The sequence below is a fragment of the Macaca mulatta genome, chromosome 20 (genome assembly GCF_049350105.2).
Source record: "Macaca mulatta isolate MMU2019108-1 chromosome 20, T2T-MMU8v2.0, whole genome shotgun sequence".
NCBI lineage: Eukaryota > Metazoa > Chordata > Mammalia > Primates > Cercopithecidae > Macaca > Macaca mulatta.
This window is the reverse complement of record NC_133425.1, coordinates 51,010,212-51,027,349: the sequence shown is the minus strand read 5'-3', so window position 1 is coordinate 51,027,349 and position 17,138 is coordinate 51,010,212. Positions and strand designations below refer to the sequence as shown.

Below are 17,138 nucleotides of genomic sequence, written 5' to 3'. Positions count from 1 at the left end.
CCAAGGCCACATTTCAAGGTATGTAAATGTGTTTATAAGAAAACTCCTAGGTAGATCATTACATTTCTGAACTCTTTTTTGACATTAAATCAATGGGCCTTTCTGTAAAAGCGGAAGCTTTATCAAAATTGTCCCAGTTATTAATAAATGTTCTAGTTATGAGGAAATCTGGAAAGTTTCAAATTTCATTGTAAAGGCAGGCAAAGGCTGTCTTCAAAGTAGTTAAGCAACCCTCTCAAAGATAATGTTTGAAATAGCTGTTCCTACTTACAGCTTTCCAGTACATATTTAGACCCTCTGGATAAGATTTCTACTGGATTTTTAGTTTAGTCTCATTAGACAATTGACCCAGAAACCAGGCAGAATGGATTAAACTACACATTTAAGAAAAGAACCAACCAATCTCTTTTCACTGTTAAGAAATTAAAATATAATTTATCTGTAAAAATTACCTGAGGCGACTTATTTAAGGAATTTAGGAGCTTAAGAATTTAGTTAAAAGAAAGAATTTAGAAAGTAGATATATCACTTTCATAATTAATTATAAATTGTTAATGTGTCAGTTTACAAGTCTTCCATTTGAAAGAAAAACATTTTTTACTATCTATAAACTCTAAAGTCAATCCACACTATCTTGCATAAATTGTTTTTAATTATTTAAATGGAGCTGTAGAATTCAATTACTTTAATAGATGCATATTCTATTCTGAAAATTCTGAATACTGTACAAAATATGAAACCACACATAAAATCTAACCTGTCTTGTCCACCCTATAGACAGACCAAATACTTCTTAGACTGATACAAAACTTCTCTAAGTTTATTCCAAGTCTCCTTTCCCTTGGGATATTTGTTTTGGTATAAAATCTGTTTCTTAGAATCCGTATCTGGAGTAGCACTTTGAGCAAGGGCAATTGAGAAAACAGATTTAGAAGTAACAGACACAGTGCTAACAATATTAAGTAGATGAGAAGAAAAAAGTGGACGTGAGATTTGCAATAGATAGGTGCAATGTGACATTTGAACAACACAAAGCTGTGCCTTTTAAAGATTTTGTGTTTGTTTAAAAGTCCTGAAAATTTTTTGACTTTTGAAATATTTTTTCTCCCTTTCATTCCTGAATTCTTTCTCCTAATTTCCTTTTCCTCTTCTCACATACTTCTCAGTTGAGAAGGCTAGATTAACTAAACCTGTCTATTATATTTTCTATTCTCAGTTACTCTTCTAGAAAAGCTTTCTCCTATTTGATCACCACATTAATCTGGACTGCTGGGCAACCAAAAAAAGTCTTGTTGGCCACATCACTATCTCTGTAAGGAACTTAACCTGTAAAGGCCCAAAGGATGGCACACCTCAGGAAGTGGAAGTATGCTATGCATCCATTGTTAAGGCACTTTGTTTTCCCAAATACTTTCATACTACCTGTTTCTCCCAATTATCCCATGTCTAAAAGCAATCAGGAATTCAAAATAAGTAATGGCATGAAACATGTATTTTAGTTAAATGAATAAATTGATTTCTTGGTAAGTGAAAGATAATATGCTGTTTAGATATCCTTTACAATTTATGTTCTTTATTTTTGGTGTTATTTGCTTATCTTTAATTATCAAGGACTGGAGCATAACAAGAATATAAATGTTTCATATGTGTTAATATTTATTCTATTGTCCCATCAGTTACATATTCTGATTTAAATTTATTATTTCAAAGCAATGTATATATATACAAAGTGGAGAAATTACGCAGTTTTGATTTCAGAAGTTGGCTGGATTACGCTGAAGGTATCTAAAAAAAGCCTACAATGTGCCTAAGGCAACTGATGATTTCCTTAAATATTTCCAAGTGATTGTCACCTATCCATCAACAATGTTATCTGAGCTTTGTGCTTAACAATATGAAAACTGGGTAAGACCCTAAAGGAAGTCTTCAAATCCAGGTGTTTCATATGGCTCTCACCAAAATTTAAACAGGCTCACTTATTCAGAGGGAACTAAACAAACGATCTTGAGAGAAACCAAGTTTCTACATGTTCTGTTCTTTTTAAAGGCCTACTTCACATCAGCTTGCTTAATAATGAAACTGTATTCCTCTTCTCTCTTAAGTAAAGTGCTTATAGAAACTGCTGATTCCAATGCTTTTCAAATCCAACAACAGAACTGAAATCTTGGTTAGCTATTTTTTCAACTCATATCAGACACATCATAGCTATTTCAGGCCATATGACTAAATTTTTCTGAATGGCTTAAACCAACATAGTAAGTAAGGATAGAGACACTGGATAATGCCAAATCTGCAATGGAAATAAAACTGCAAAATTAAAGCTAACTATGATGCAAACTAGGTCACTTACAAACTAGCAGACAAACACTTGAGACCCATTTGAATGAGACAGATGACTAGAATTTTGCATACAGGGGACTTGAGGGGTTAGTGGTCAAGATAGTGCAAGACATTGATGCTCTCTACAGAGACTTATCAGTTATAAGACTTAGGGCTCTGATCAGAAATCTTTATGTTTTTAAATATAATAAGAATTTAAAATAACACTTTTTAAAAGAATGAATAAATGATCTTTCTTTTTCTTCACTAAAATAAAATGTATATAAACTAATAATGGACATAAGTGACTTACAATGTATATCCTTGCCATGTCCAGGTCACAGTATCCTATAATAACAAAATTATTTTAGCTGTTAGTCTGGAGGAAAAACACTAAATAAAATAAAGATCTTATTTTAATATGGGGATTCATTTATATTTTTCTGAAACTAAAAGCAACACGTTGAGAAGTAAAATAAATACATTATTATTAAAGAACAGTAAACTGACCTATGAATTCTTGGATTACATATCTGCAAAGCAAAGATCTTCCTAATGTCAACAACTTTTGATGAAATGACGTGCTCTAATTTTTTAAAAACTATTTTACATGCTTAGCCACTTTTCTCCTAATATGAATATATCTGGATAATTAATTTGCTTACAAAAAACTCAGAATATATCAGTTTTCAAAAAAAAAGCTTATTTGGGGGAAATAAAATAATATGAACACACAATAAATCAAACCTATAGGCAGAAGTACAATGAATAAAAGTTTTATAGATTTTAATTCTTTTTTTAACCATAGATGTCCAAGGTTGAAAAACCAGCCTCTAAATACAAAACTGATTTGATCAATAACCCTTAAACTTACATAGTAGAGATAACTAATAATTATATCCTGGCTTTTAATATAAATTCTCTCATAAAGAAAGTTCCTCTCAGAACCAAAACATCCCCTCAAAAATCTTTCTTTAGGAAAATGGTGGTACAATCAATATCTAGAAGAAAACAATGTATCCAACTGGAACAGAAGAGACTACTTCCTGAATCAACTCTGGACTTTATATAAGATGTTAAGTTAGCCCAGGCTTGGTGGCTTATGCCTGTAATCCCAGCACTTTGAGAGGCCAAGACAGGTGGATCACTTGAGGTCAGGAGTTCAAGACCAGCCTGGCCAACATGGTGAAGCCCTGTCTCTATTAAAAATTCAAAAATTAGCTGGGCATGGTGGCATACGCCTGTAATCCCCACTACTCGGGAGGCTGAGAAAGGAGAGAGAATCACTTGAACCCAGGAAGTGGAGGTTATAGTGAGCCAAGATCGCACCATTGTACTCCAGCCTGGATTACAGAGCAAGACTGTCTCAAAAAAACAAAAAAACCCAAAAAACAAACAAAAAAAGATGTTAAGTTTTCTCAGGTGTTTTCTTATTTAATTAAGCTACTTATTACCAAGGCTCACACAATTAGTGCAATAATGAAAAACCAAGCCTCTTCCATATTTATCCTGCTATTTCAATACTTCTTCACTAGCAATGAACACTGAATCAAGAAAAATTTCCTTCTAGAGTTAATGAAAATCACAAATTTGTAACTACTCATTCTAATGAGACCCTAATCTGGGAATTAATCACACCAACATGGTGACAACAGAGTAGAGGCTAAGAAAATATCTTCCTGAAGTTCAGTAATAGCAAAATAATATTTAATATTAGTATCAATGGGTATGTGCCTATCTTGCAAAATTTTAAAAACTAGATGTGGTGAGCAGAATGAGCTCTCCCATTTGCTTCCACCATTTATCTGTTCACAGCCTTATTTATATATTAAAAGGGGTTCCAGAGAATCTGTGCTACTTGGAATACTGAAATTCTTCCTGTGGTGAAATACTATGCTTACCAGCTTGTTTGGGTATCTGAGGAGGACTGGCTGCACTGGAACTCCTGGAATGAAGGCTCCTGCAACCATGTTGAAATTTTATAATGTGTTTTTATGTGAATAAAAGTTTTATGATAAAGACAAAATAATAAATAGTATAAATAGACTGAATATTTTAAGAGTATATATAACAGAAATCGTTTGCTAAATGTTGATAAATCCCTAGTACTTACCAAAATGAGGGATTTTTTTTGAATTAAGAACTACTGAAGCAAAATATTAAATGCTGTGCCTATGCCACTTATTTGTTTATTCATTGATTTATTTCTCCACTTTTTTTCATTTTTCCAAGTGTTAATATTCAACAGAATTTTTTAAGTAATGATAAAATCGAGACAAAGAAAAAATAAGAAAGCCTACATGAAACCAAATGCTTGAAGCAAGAACCACCATACTTGCTAGAAGTGAGTCATAACTTTGCTGCTGAGCATTCTAGCAGCTAATACAAAAACATTTTAAAGTATTACAAATTATAATGAAAGCTGCATTCACTGACTTCTAATGTTAAAAAAGAAATGAACCACAGAAAGCAACTGAAGACATTATAATGATAATGAGATAGGTTTTCTACTTGATGGCATAGAACCTCACGTGTCTGTGAGGGTTCCCAAACATACACACAGCCACTCATCCTAAGCATACATGCATGGAGTGGACACTCCAAGGGGAGAGGAATTATGACACCAAAAGAGAAAGCAAAGCAGTGAGTTCTGTGGATCCACAGTGTTAAAAAGTTGCAATCAGAAAAGAAAAAAATGTTCAGAGCAAGCTCAAGAGTTATTTTGTGTATTTCTATAAAATCATTTGTGAAATCTTCCATATTACTTTGTTAGAATACATAATTTAATTTTTCTCACCTGGTTTAAAAGTAATCAAACAGGAACGATTAGTACAAGTACCTTCTGGGAAAACTAGTATCTTGGGAAAAAAGGAATAGATTTAATATTTCAATCTAATTAATAAATTACCTCTTTACTTGCTTTCTTATGACTTCACAAACAGCTGCCAATGCTTCAAAAACAAAAATGAAATAAAAGGCTAACACTTGATTCTAATGAAAGCTACCATCAGATTATTCAATTTTCTTGTAAAGAAAGTGCTGTCTATTAATTTAATTAGAAAATGGATTTAAGTTTTAACAAATGTCTCTTAATGATAAAACTAATGATCTGAATAAACCTAAAAGATGTAGAGCATAATTCATGGTCAAAGTGTGCATTAGGCTACATTAAATTCTTTCTTCTGCTATATATGCTTAACCAAATAATTTCCAATTTTGTTTCAGTTTTCCCATTAATATTTACTCCCACAACATATAGTTCAGGCATGTCTTGAGGACAAAGGAAAAAAGATATGTGTACAATGTGCTTTATGTTTACTTGAATTAGTTGACATGTGGAATACAACTTAATATCTTTTTTTCTTTTTGAGGCAGTGTTTTTAGCTTTTAACATACTTCTTCATGTTTTCAAAGTAAAAGATAAGCAGCATGTTAGCTTCCCCATTAACTAAGTAAAATAGCAACTTAATTTTCTGATGCTTTTAAAATTTAGCCATGAATAAATTGCTAAGTGAATAAAATAAAATAAAGTAAAATCCTGCACTCACAGCAGTTAGCAAAGTGTTTTTATGATAATTAGATAGGGAAAACATTATTGGGCTACATTGCCACAATAACAGGTTATTTATAAAATAAAAATTATGAATAGATATAATTCCATTTTCCAATTTAAAAGTGGGTTTCCTATAACAATAGGATACAATATCAAATATATTTTATTCAGTGAAAATTCAACAACTAAACTACTAACAATTAATGGATATACAGTGAATTGTAAAATCTCAGAGCTGGAAGGGGCCATAAAAGTCACCTAGCATCTCTAATGCTTTAATTCTTTCTACAATAGTGGTAGTTCAGCCAATGCCTGAAAATTCTAGAAAAGGATTACACATCAGACCATTCCACTTCTGGACAGAAAGTTCTTCCTCAAGATGAGCAAAATGAGCTGAAATTTATCTATTTGTTATCTCCCACCTACCACTGCTAGATATATTCTTTGGATCCACAGAGAAAAATCAAACCCTACTCCCAATGCCACCTATTCACAATCCTCTTTTTAATCATTCCTTCCATGCCTTGGTTTCTAAAACAACCTGTTTGGTCACATACTTTCTCTTGGACTTTAACATCTTCATGTCATCATGTGTGGCCAGATAACTGTAGGACTATTAGTCTGCTAGAGATGAGTTGTTTTCAACTGGGCAAAGATAAAGGGGTTCCTATTAGAATCACCCTTGGCTTATTTTGCAGTAAATGTTACCCCCCTCAACCCCCGCATTCAAGGGAAGGGGGTGGTGAGATGGTAAAGTTTGAAAAACAGTTCTACAGGTGATTTTGATATGCCCCTTGAACTGAAAAGCACTATCTAAATATACCTCAGGTGAGATTAAAGATCTTAATCATTTACCCACCACAATATTGAGTATAACTGAGCTTATATAATTAAGCTTCTAAAACATGAAATAGGAGATACTTTAGTATAACGGTAATAGATACTAAGGTATTTCCTATCTCATCTTTAAAGTGGTAATTAAATTTAGAGTTAGAGAATCAAATTTTTATAACACAAAGAGAAAATTGCTTCAAAGAGTTTGGAGAATAAAAAAGAATGATACATTTAATTCCATGGAGTATCTCATGGGGAAGAGGACTTCTTAATACTTGCTACTGTATTTATTCTGCACTTATTATGCTAAAGATACCTAGTATAGGTGTCCACAGATAGCAATATCTGTGGATCCAAATGAATAAGTCTACAGACATACAATTAACAAACTCCCAATATGTTTAAATTAACATCTACCATGTTTTACCTGGGGCCATTCTCCTCCTGATGTTGTTCGCTTTATTATTTCATTCATTGTGTTTTTTCGGGAATCCGGATCTACACGGGACACCAAAATTGGTTGCACAGCCCGTAACATTCCTTTAAAACAAATGAAAAGTCACAGGCAAGCCATTTTTTGGCTAAAGCAACCACAGCAATAATGCTGGATATATAACACATTGTATGGAAAATTTAAATGAGCAAATCAAAGAGAACCATTCAAAAACAATTTATTAGAACTTAGCTTCTAATTTTGAAAGGAGAAGTGGATATTTACAACTAAAAACATTTTATTAATTTAACAGAAGTAAGCAGCAAAAATACAAAAGAAAGCAAATATAATTTTCTCCCTAAAGGTCTCCTAAAGGTCTTCTTCCTCAATTGACATTAAACCTTTGGAATATGCTACAAGATTATTGTTTTACTTTAGGAATACCTTGAAAAGTGAATTCATAGTACACATAAGTAGGAGTAACCATTACTCATAATACTGCAATTTTCAGCACAACATTTTTTTGAAATAGCTTCCTAGCACATGAAAAATCAACTTCAATTTACCAAAAATCTATTGCTACACAATTTTTCAGGAAAAAGCCACATTACACAAAGCATGGAAGTTACATTAAAAAAAAAAAAAAAGTGTCTTAGCTGAATGACAAAGCTGCAAGAACTACTATTACTTTTCCAGAGCACTGAGGCAACATCAGGGAACTTTCACACTCTCTCATCATCTGATGTTTGCAATAACCTTGGGACAACAGGGAGTAGTTACTTGGAGACAATTCTTGAGGGAGACCAAAGCATGTGGTAGGAAAAACACTTGCGTCATTATTTTTTATGGCAGGAAGTACCTATTGTTCCACATCATAATTTTCAAAGAGCTACACATAGGTCCCTCATGGAGATTTGGGGGGCAATAATGAAGAAAACAGAGTGAGGAGAAATCACTTACTGCATTTAGCAGCCTAACATCCTGAAGATAAATTCATGAAACAGCATATACCTGTGTTTTCACAGATTCTCTCAAATCAAACATGGGTTAAATTCTCTCAAATCAAGCATGAGTAGTATCTGAAAACTAGTCTTTCTGGCTATATACAAGAACAGAAAGACATAATGATATAGTGATAAAAAGTTTTAAAGAGTTATGAAGCTATAAAAGGGAAGTCTAATCTTTTTTCATAAATATACTATTTCCATGTAGTAACTTATTACAATAAAGTAAATACGTTTGAAATGTTTAAACTTTTTAAAAAGTTTATCAATAAACTATATATGATTATTTTAATTTAAAGCATGAGCATGAAAATATTTTATCTGGCCGGGCGCGGTGGCTCAAGCCTGTAATCCCAGCACTTTGGGAGGCCGAGACGGGCGGATCACGAGGTCAGGAGATCGAGACCATCCTGGCTAACACGGTGAAACCCCGTCTCTACTAAAAAATACAAAAAACTAGCCGGGCGAGGTGGCAGGCGCCTGTAGTCCCAGCTACTCGGGAGGCTGAGGCAGGAGAATGGCGTGAACCCGGGAGGCAGAGCTTGCAGTGAGCTGAGATCCGGCCACTGAACTCCAGCCTGGGCGACAGAGCGAGACTCCGTCTCAAAAAAAAAAAAGAAAAAAAAAAAAAAGAAAATATTTTATCTACGTTACCTTACAAGTACTTACTGCCAATCAGAGGGACTTGTGCATTCTCATTTCGAGATACCATAGAAGGTAACCCAGCTACAACACAGGCAATTCCATCAAAGAATGTTGAATGAGGGGCAGCAACAAAAACCGGTGCTTCCAAAGGACTTGCAATCCTTCCTTTTACAGAAACTATAAATCCCATTGAAAAGAACATAGCACGACCCAGAAATTTCAAAGCTGTTTGAGTAATTTTCCTTTGAAAATATAGAAAAGACATAATTAGCTTTGTTAATTAAAGCTAGCAGCAAGGTTTTACTCTATAATACAATAAGAAAACCAAAATATGTCAGAGTATTTCATATGAAAATATGAGATGAGGAGAATAATAGCTAACACTTACATGGAGCTCTTTCTGCCAGGTGCTAGACACTATTCTAAATGCTTTACATACAGATTAATCTCTTTAATCCTCAGCCTAATCTTTTGAAGTAGGTATTTTGAAATTATCACTCCCATTTTATAGATGAGAAAACTGAGGCACAGAGAAGTAATTTGCCCAAAGATATGTGTGGCTAAGAAACTGCTCCATCATTCTGAGACTATAAAGTGTTAAAAATGAATTTTCAACACACATCCCCTACTGAGATATCCAAATCAGTACTGTTCTTCAAAGTGGTTATCTTGGGAATCCACATTTGTGTAATGAAGATGCTACTATCTCCTAAAACACTTTTGGAACTCTCACACTGAAACTGTTCTCAGAATTATTTTAGGAATTTTTTAAAAAAGTCTTGTAATCCGTATTGTTACAGTTTTTAGATATCATTAACAATCATCAGAAGTGAGTTCATCATCTCACTTTCCTGGAACAGAGATGCACTTAAGCAATTCCAGAAACTACTTTTTTAAAAAACCTTTAAAAAAGATTCTGCCATTATAGATTAGTTAATTTATCAAACTGTGTCAGGAACTATGCCAGACACACAAGACAAGTAAGATCCAGTTAAGCAGGGAAACAAAAATGTATTCCTAGAAGTGCAAACACAGGAGGGATATCTTGGTATGTGAATAAGCACATAGCTTTTTATGAAAAATAAAATATGTACATCATCCAGGAGGTATCTAATGAGAGTTGTTGTTTGTTTTTTTTTTTTTTTTTTTGAGACGGAGTTTTTCTCTGGTGCCCAGGCTGGAGTGCAGTGGCACAATCTTGGTTCACTGCAACCTCTGCCTCCCAGGTACAAGTGAGTCTCCTGCCTCAGCCTCTCGAGTAGCTGGGATTACAGGCGTCCACCACCAGGCCTAATTTTTGTATTTTTTAGTAGAGATGGGGTTTCACCACGCTGGTCAGGCTGGTCTTGAACTCCTGACCTCAAGTGATCTGCCTGCTTCAGCTCTTTTTTTTTTTCTTTCTTTTTTTTGAGACGAGTCTTGCTCTGTCGCCCAGGCTGGAGTGCAGTGGCGTGATCTCGGCTCACTGCAAGCTCCGCCTCCTGGGTTCACGCCATTCTCCTGCCTCAGCCTCCGGAGTAGCTGGGACTACAGGCGCCCGCCACCACGCCCGGCTAATTTTTTTGTATTTTTAGTAGAGACGGGGTTTCATCGTGTTAGCCAGGATGGTCTCAATCTCCTGACCTCATGATCCACCCACCTCGGCCTCCCAAAGTGCTGGGATTACAGGCGTGAGCCACCGCGCCCGGCCTTCAGCTTTTAAAAATAGGATTTTCGTCTAATTCTCTTCACATTTTTGTAAAAATATAGTGAGGAGCTATTAGCAACTAGCTCCAAAGAAGTTTCTGTGACTTTTATTTCACAAGAAGGAGATAAAGAAAACCACAATACTTTCCCAGAGGGCACAGAAACTGTTCCTCCCTTTCTTCTCCTTTAGTTTAGAGATGAGATTTCTACTAATGTAATGAGATGAAGTATATTCCTTTATCAAATTTTCACACCTCTTATTTTTTATCCATATTGATGTAGCTTCTGATAACTATATTTATCCCATATTCTGAGCCATTAAACACTCCTATTTAACATATTTAAAGAATGGCTCTAAGTCTGGTCCCACATAATAACTTCGACATTACCTGTTTGAGAGGAGAAAGAGATACTGCTTTAATTGACAAAAGTAAAACTTTGTTTTCTAACATTTATTATATCTATTGTCTGGATTACTTAGACTATTCCTTCTATCATCCTAAGTTTTCATAAGCCACTGACAATAAAAACCAAAGAGGTAATCTGAAAAGAATTGGTGAGTCATAAAAACATCCCTTGAAACATTGTTTTATACTACACAACCTTGAGTTATAAAACAAAGGAGTATGATTTGCAAGAACTGAGAGTTCTCTGGGGCATTGCCAGCACTGAATCCATTTCCACTTTGATAGTGACATTTGTTCACTGGAACATGAACTGAACAGCAAACTACATATTTCTTTAAAAGTTTCTATAACAGTCTTTCTCAAAATTTTTGGAGGATGCATTCACATTTGAGATTTAAATACAAAAATATCCTTGCGTACAAAAATTGGGCAACAATTTCAAAGAGTTTGACAATGCCCTAAAACCCATGTACAGATTTGGAATTCACATGGAATCCGTGGAGTCCACATAAGAGGCTGCACTTTTAAGGCATACAGACCACAACAATTTGGTTCTGTTCAATAAAAATAAACTTTTACCAGTAGCTTTGTTAACTCATGATCAGTTTCTCCTCTATTACCATCTTAATTAGATAATGCCTGAAAAGCAGTTCCATTCTGCCTCATGCTAATGTTTAAAATAACTAGACTATATTGGTTAATAATTATTATTAATAATTGTTATAATAGAAGTTACTACTAAAGTAATTAATAAAAATAATATAACTAATCCACTTATGCCACTGCAGAAAGTTGTAGAGGGAGAAAAGCAAATGTGAAAACTGAGGAAGAACAGAAGAGAGCAAGGTATTTTGTAGCTTCAGTGATTTCAAGTACAGTAGTTGGGTATCTTTCTGAACTAGGGATGTATCGCATTTGGCAGTAACTCAGAAAACAAAATATTTTAACATTAGGAAATTACAACTTTTAGGAGATTATCATAATGTTGGCATTTGGGCAGTACTTTCTACATATTTCATATGAGAAATAAAAATAAATTATTTATTATTGAGTAGGCTGATAAAACTGTAAAATTTATTATTGAGTAGACAGATAAAATCACTGACTAAACTATGATGAACTCTTTTTACATTGATTTAATGTATGTTAATTTAATATTATGTCCTAATATTTTGGACAAAATCATTTCTTACCTCCTCCAACCAGTTACTGGGTGGGTCAGCTTTTCAGGACAGCATACTGTTGAAATTGCAGCAAATGGCCATGCAAGTAATAAAATTAAAGCAACCAATAAGACACGAATTGGAAGCAGGATAATCCCAAGAAGAAAAATCTGAAAGTCAAAGTTGGTAAAAATAAATGAATGGCCATTATTTTAATTCAAAGCTATCAAACAGAAACATGTAACAGGAGACTTTTATGGTGTTCATGCATTTAGTCAAGGATGAATTGACTACTACCCTGTACCAGACAAGGATTTAAGCACAAAGAAAAAAACAAATTATATCTGACTTCACAAAGCCTACTGTGTAGCAAGAGAAACACTAAAGAAAACCATAAGACAAATGATCTGCATACCCATGAAAGCGAATAGAGAATGTTGGGGGAACAAAGAAAAGGTGTATTTGATTTAGCAGCCAGGGAAAGCTTCCTGGAGGAATTGTAGCCTGAACAATCTTGCAGTAAGTAGGAGCTAGCAAGGTAAGAAGGAGAAATTGCTTTTTGAGAGCTTTAGGTAGAAGAGTGAAGGTATCAGAGTGTGAAGAAGTAAATACATTGTTTTATATATATACCTGCCAGAACTTTATAACCAATAACAATAAGGAGATAGATGCGAAAATAAAAAAATTAAGAAGAAATGGAAAGTAAATAAATAAGAATAGCAAATAATACATGAATTCTTACTATGTAATATACCAGCCATTCTAAGCACTTGGCATGTAGTAACTTTTTTAGTTTTTACAACCTTAAGTTTCAAATTTTACAAACCAGAAAGGAGTAACACAGAGGAAGTTAAATTGCTTAAGATCACAAGTGGTAGAACCAGGATTTGAACTTAGTTTGGTTATAAAGTTTGTGCTCTTAATTCTTTTACTGCACTGCCGTTTGAGTAAAATAGATTGTGCTTATGTATGACACATTGTCTTTTTTTCTATAAGCTAATTATATTACTCAAACAGTAGCCTTCTTTTTCTGTCTCTACTGGCCCTTACATGATTCTGAGCACCATCAAATAATTTAGAAAAAAAATGCCAAAATATTCTAATTATCTGATCTTTAGAATATTAAACAGTAACACAAGGAAATGTACAGATCTAAAGTATACAATTCAGTGAGTTTTAATAAATATATACTCATGTAACCACCACCACAATTAAGACACAAACCGTATTTACCACTCCCAGAAAGTCACCTTGTGCCTCTTCTAGTCAAACCCTATATTCTTAGGTAACAAATACTAGATTTCTATCACCATAATTTAGTTTTATCTGTTAAAGGTCACATAAATAGAATCATACTTTATGCATTCTTCCACTTAATACTTTTTATTCCACTATGTTGTTTCATACATCAGTAATTCATTCTTTTTAATTGCAGAGTATTATTCTACTATGTGACCATATGACAATTTGCTTATTGATTATCCTACTGATTAACATTTGAGTTGTTTCCAATTGTGGGCTATTATGAATAAAGCCACTATGAATATTCTTGTACAAGCCTTTATGTGAATATGTTTCCATTTCTCTTAAGTAAATACCTAGGAGTGAAAATGCTGGCTCATAGATGTTATTTAACTTTATAGCAAACCACCAGTTTTCCAAAGTTGTGTCATTTAAAAGTATAAGTGGAAATGTGTGAGAATTTTCAGCTGCTGTACATCCTTGCCAGCATTTGGTGTTGGCAGACTTTTAAAAAGCTTTATTAAGGTATAATGTACATAAAAGAAAAAACATCTATTTTAAGTTTATAGATTATGAGTTTTTCAAATGCATACCCTTATGCAATGACCACCACAATCAAGATATTTACATCATCCCAAAAAGTTTTCTTTTGCCCTTTGCAATTAATACACCCTCCCCAAACCTAAGCAACCACTGATAGGCTTCTTTCACTGTGGTTTTACCTGCTGTAGATGTTCATATAAATAAAATCACATAGCATTTATTTACCCTTTTATATCTGGCTTGATCACTTCCTATTTTTGAGAGTCAACCATATTGTCATATATATCAGTATTTACTCTTTTTAATTGGAGAGTGCTATTCCATTGTATGAATATATTACAATCTATTTATTTACTTGTTCATAGACATTTGGCCTATTATAAATTCTCAGCTATTATAGCTCATATGAACATTAATGTTCAAATCTTTGTGTGACCATACATTTTCATTTCACTGAAAATAAAATCATTGGGTCATAGGGCATGTTTAACTTTATATAATACTATAAAACTGTTTTCCAAAGTGACTTCACCAGTTTATATCCCCAGCAAGGTATGAGAGTTCCTGTTGCTCCACATCCTCACCAACATATGGTATGGTCAGTTTTTTTATTTTTAATGTTAGCCATTAAAGTGGGTATAAAAGAATATCTCATGTGGCTTTAACCCACATTTCCTTGATGAACAATAATGCTGAATACATTTTTCATATACTTATTGGTCATTCCTTTAACTTCTAATATTAGTGTCTGTTCAAGTCTTTGGCCCATTTTTACTGGTTTGTTAGTCTTTTTCTTATCAATTTGTAAGAGTTCTTTATATAAATGTATACAAGCCCTTTGTCAATATATGTGTTGAAAATACTTTTTTCCTCATTCTGTGGCTTGCTTTCTCATTTTCTTAGTGGTATATTTTGATTAAAGCAATTTTAATTATGATGAAGTTTAATTTATCAACTTTTATTTTATGTTTAATTCTTTTCTGTGTCCTTCTGAAAAAATCTTTACCTCAAGTTCCTGAAGATACTCTATATTCTTTTCTTCTAGAAGCTGTATGATTTTCACTTTTATATTTCAATCTATGGTCAATCTTAAATGACATTTCTTGTGTGGTATGCAGTGTGGATTAAGGTTCATTTTTAACCATAAATTTATCCAGTTGTTGCAGCACCAAAAGACTTGACATTCCTCAATGTTCTTGGCAACTTTGCAAAAAATCAATTGAATATTAATGTATGGATTTTCTTTCTGTTGCATTGATCTGTTCATCACACTTCTGTCAATACTCTGCTACCTTATTTACTACAGTGTTGAAGTAAGTCTTGAAATCAAGTAGTGTGTGTCCGCCCATACATTCTTCTTCTTCATTTTTCTGAAGGCATTTTAGATACTCTGCATTTCCATATAAGTTTTAGAATTGTCAGTTTTTACACATACACAAAAGCCTGTTAGGATTTTTACTGAGATTTCAAAATGAATCTACAGAACAATTTGGAGGAAACTGTCATTCTAATAATATTGATTCTTCCAATTCATAAACATGGTATATCTCTCTATGTAAGTCTTCATTAATTTCTCACAGAAATATTTTGTAGTTTTCAGTGTAGTGGTCTTATATGGTTTTTCCTAAGTATTGAATGCCATTTTATTGCTGTTATAAATTAGATTACTTGATCTCATTTTGCAATTGTTTGCTCCTATAGTATATAAATGTAAAATTGACTTTTGATCTTTTATCCTATGACCTGGTCAAGTTCACTTATTGGTTTTCATAGTTAGTTGTTCTGTTGATTCCTTAGGAAGTTCTTCATATACAGTCTATACCATTTGTGAATACGACAGTTATACTTTTTCCATTCTAATCCATATGTCTTTTATTTCCTTTCTTTTCTTATTGCACTGGCTATGATCCCTAGCATAATGTTGAACAGAAGTGGTGGACAAGATATTTGTCTTATCCCAAACCTTTGAGGAAACAGATTCAATATTTTACCACTATGATATTAATTGTGGGTGTTTTGTAGATGCCCTGTATCTGATGGAGAGAGTTTCTCTTTATCTCTATCTTACTAAGAAAATATTTTTATCACCAGTGGGTATTGAATTTTGTCAGGTGAATTAATGAAATTTCTGCATCTATTGAGATGATCACAGGCATTTTATCATATGTTCTGCTTATATGGTGAATTACATTGAAATTGGAATTTTATGTTACATCAACCTTATATTCCTGATATAAGATAAACTTGGAAGTGATACACAGTATCATCCTTTCTATACAATGCCATATTTGACCTGCTAATATTTTGTTAAGAGTTCTATGGCTATGATCATGAGAAATATTGATCTATAATTTTCTTTTCTTATAATGTCTTTTTCAGATTTGGTATCAAGGTAATATTAGCCCCATAAAACTAGTTGGGTACTGTTCCACACTTCCCTACTTTCTGAAAGAGCTTGTGTGAGTGATTTTATTGTACTCTTAAAAGTCTGACAAAATTTACTAGTAAAATAATCTTGGTGAAACGTTTTCTTTAAATGTATTCCTTCATAGATAAAGGGCTATTCCTATTTTCCAGTTCTTGTGTCTATTTTTGATACACTGGATTTTTGTCCATTTCATGTATGTTTCAAATTTACTGGCATAAAGTTGTTAATAATGTTCCCTTATTAGCCATTTAATCTATAATGATACATGCTGTTTCATTCTTGATACTGGTAATTTGTATTTTCTGTCTTGTTTTCTTATCAGTCTTGGTAAGGATTTATCAATTCCATTAATCTATTCTATTAATCTATTAGACAAATGTTTGATTTTAATTTTCTATGTAGTTTTCTATTTCACTGATTATTGCTCTTATCTTTATTATTTCCTTTCTTTGACTTACTTTGTCTTTAATTTGTTCTTCCAGCTTCTGAAGGTAAAAACTTAAATCATTAATTTTAAACCTTTCTTCTTTTCTATGTATTTAAATGTATTGGTTTACTGGCAAGCACTGCTTTAACTGCATCCTACAATTTTGATACATTGCACTTTGTTCACATTTAGTTTAAAACATTTCATAATTTCACTCGTAATATATTTTTGACCCGAGGACTATTTTAAATTATACAGCTTGATTTCTAAATATGTGGATTTTTATCAGATATATTTGTTATTGATTTCTAATATAATTTATTGTGTTCAGAGAACATGCTCTGTAATATTTCAAACTTTTGATATTGATTGAGATTTTTTTATGATCCAGCCTTTGGTCTATGTTGGTAAGCATTAAATGTGTACTTGAAATTATATTCTGGTACTTTTGGAG

At 33.0% G+C, this 17,138-nt stretch overlaps 1 protein-coding gene across 2 annotated transcripts in view; it reads right to left on the bottom strand.

Annotated features, from left to right (window-relative positions):
- Positions 1 to 17,138, bottom strand: part of LPCAT2 (lysophosphatidylcholine acyltransferase 2) — a 75,663-nt gene that overhangs the window by 47,334 nt on the left and 11,191 nt on the right. For both annotated transcript variants that reach the window (XM_001088176.5, XM_015126187.3), the window contains exons 2-7: positions 12,075 to 12,214; positions 8,813 to 9,030; positions 7,134 to 7,246; positions 5,117 to 5,177; positions 4,221 to 4,279; positions 2,633 to 2,667 (exon numbers count right to left, since the gene is read on the bottom strand). In XM_001088176.5, the coding sequence (XP_001088176.2) occupies positions 2,633 to 2,667; positions 4,221 to 4,279; positions 5,117 to 5,177; positions 7,134 to 7,246; positions 8,813 to 9,030; positions 12,075 to 12,214 (626 nt within the window). The remainder of the gene's footprint in view (positions 1 to 2,632; positions 2,668 to 4,220; positions 4,280 to 5,116; positions 5,178 to 7,133; positions 7,247 to 8,812; positions 9,031 to 12,074; positions 12,215 to 17,138) is intronic.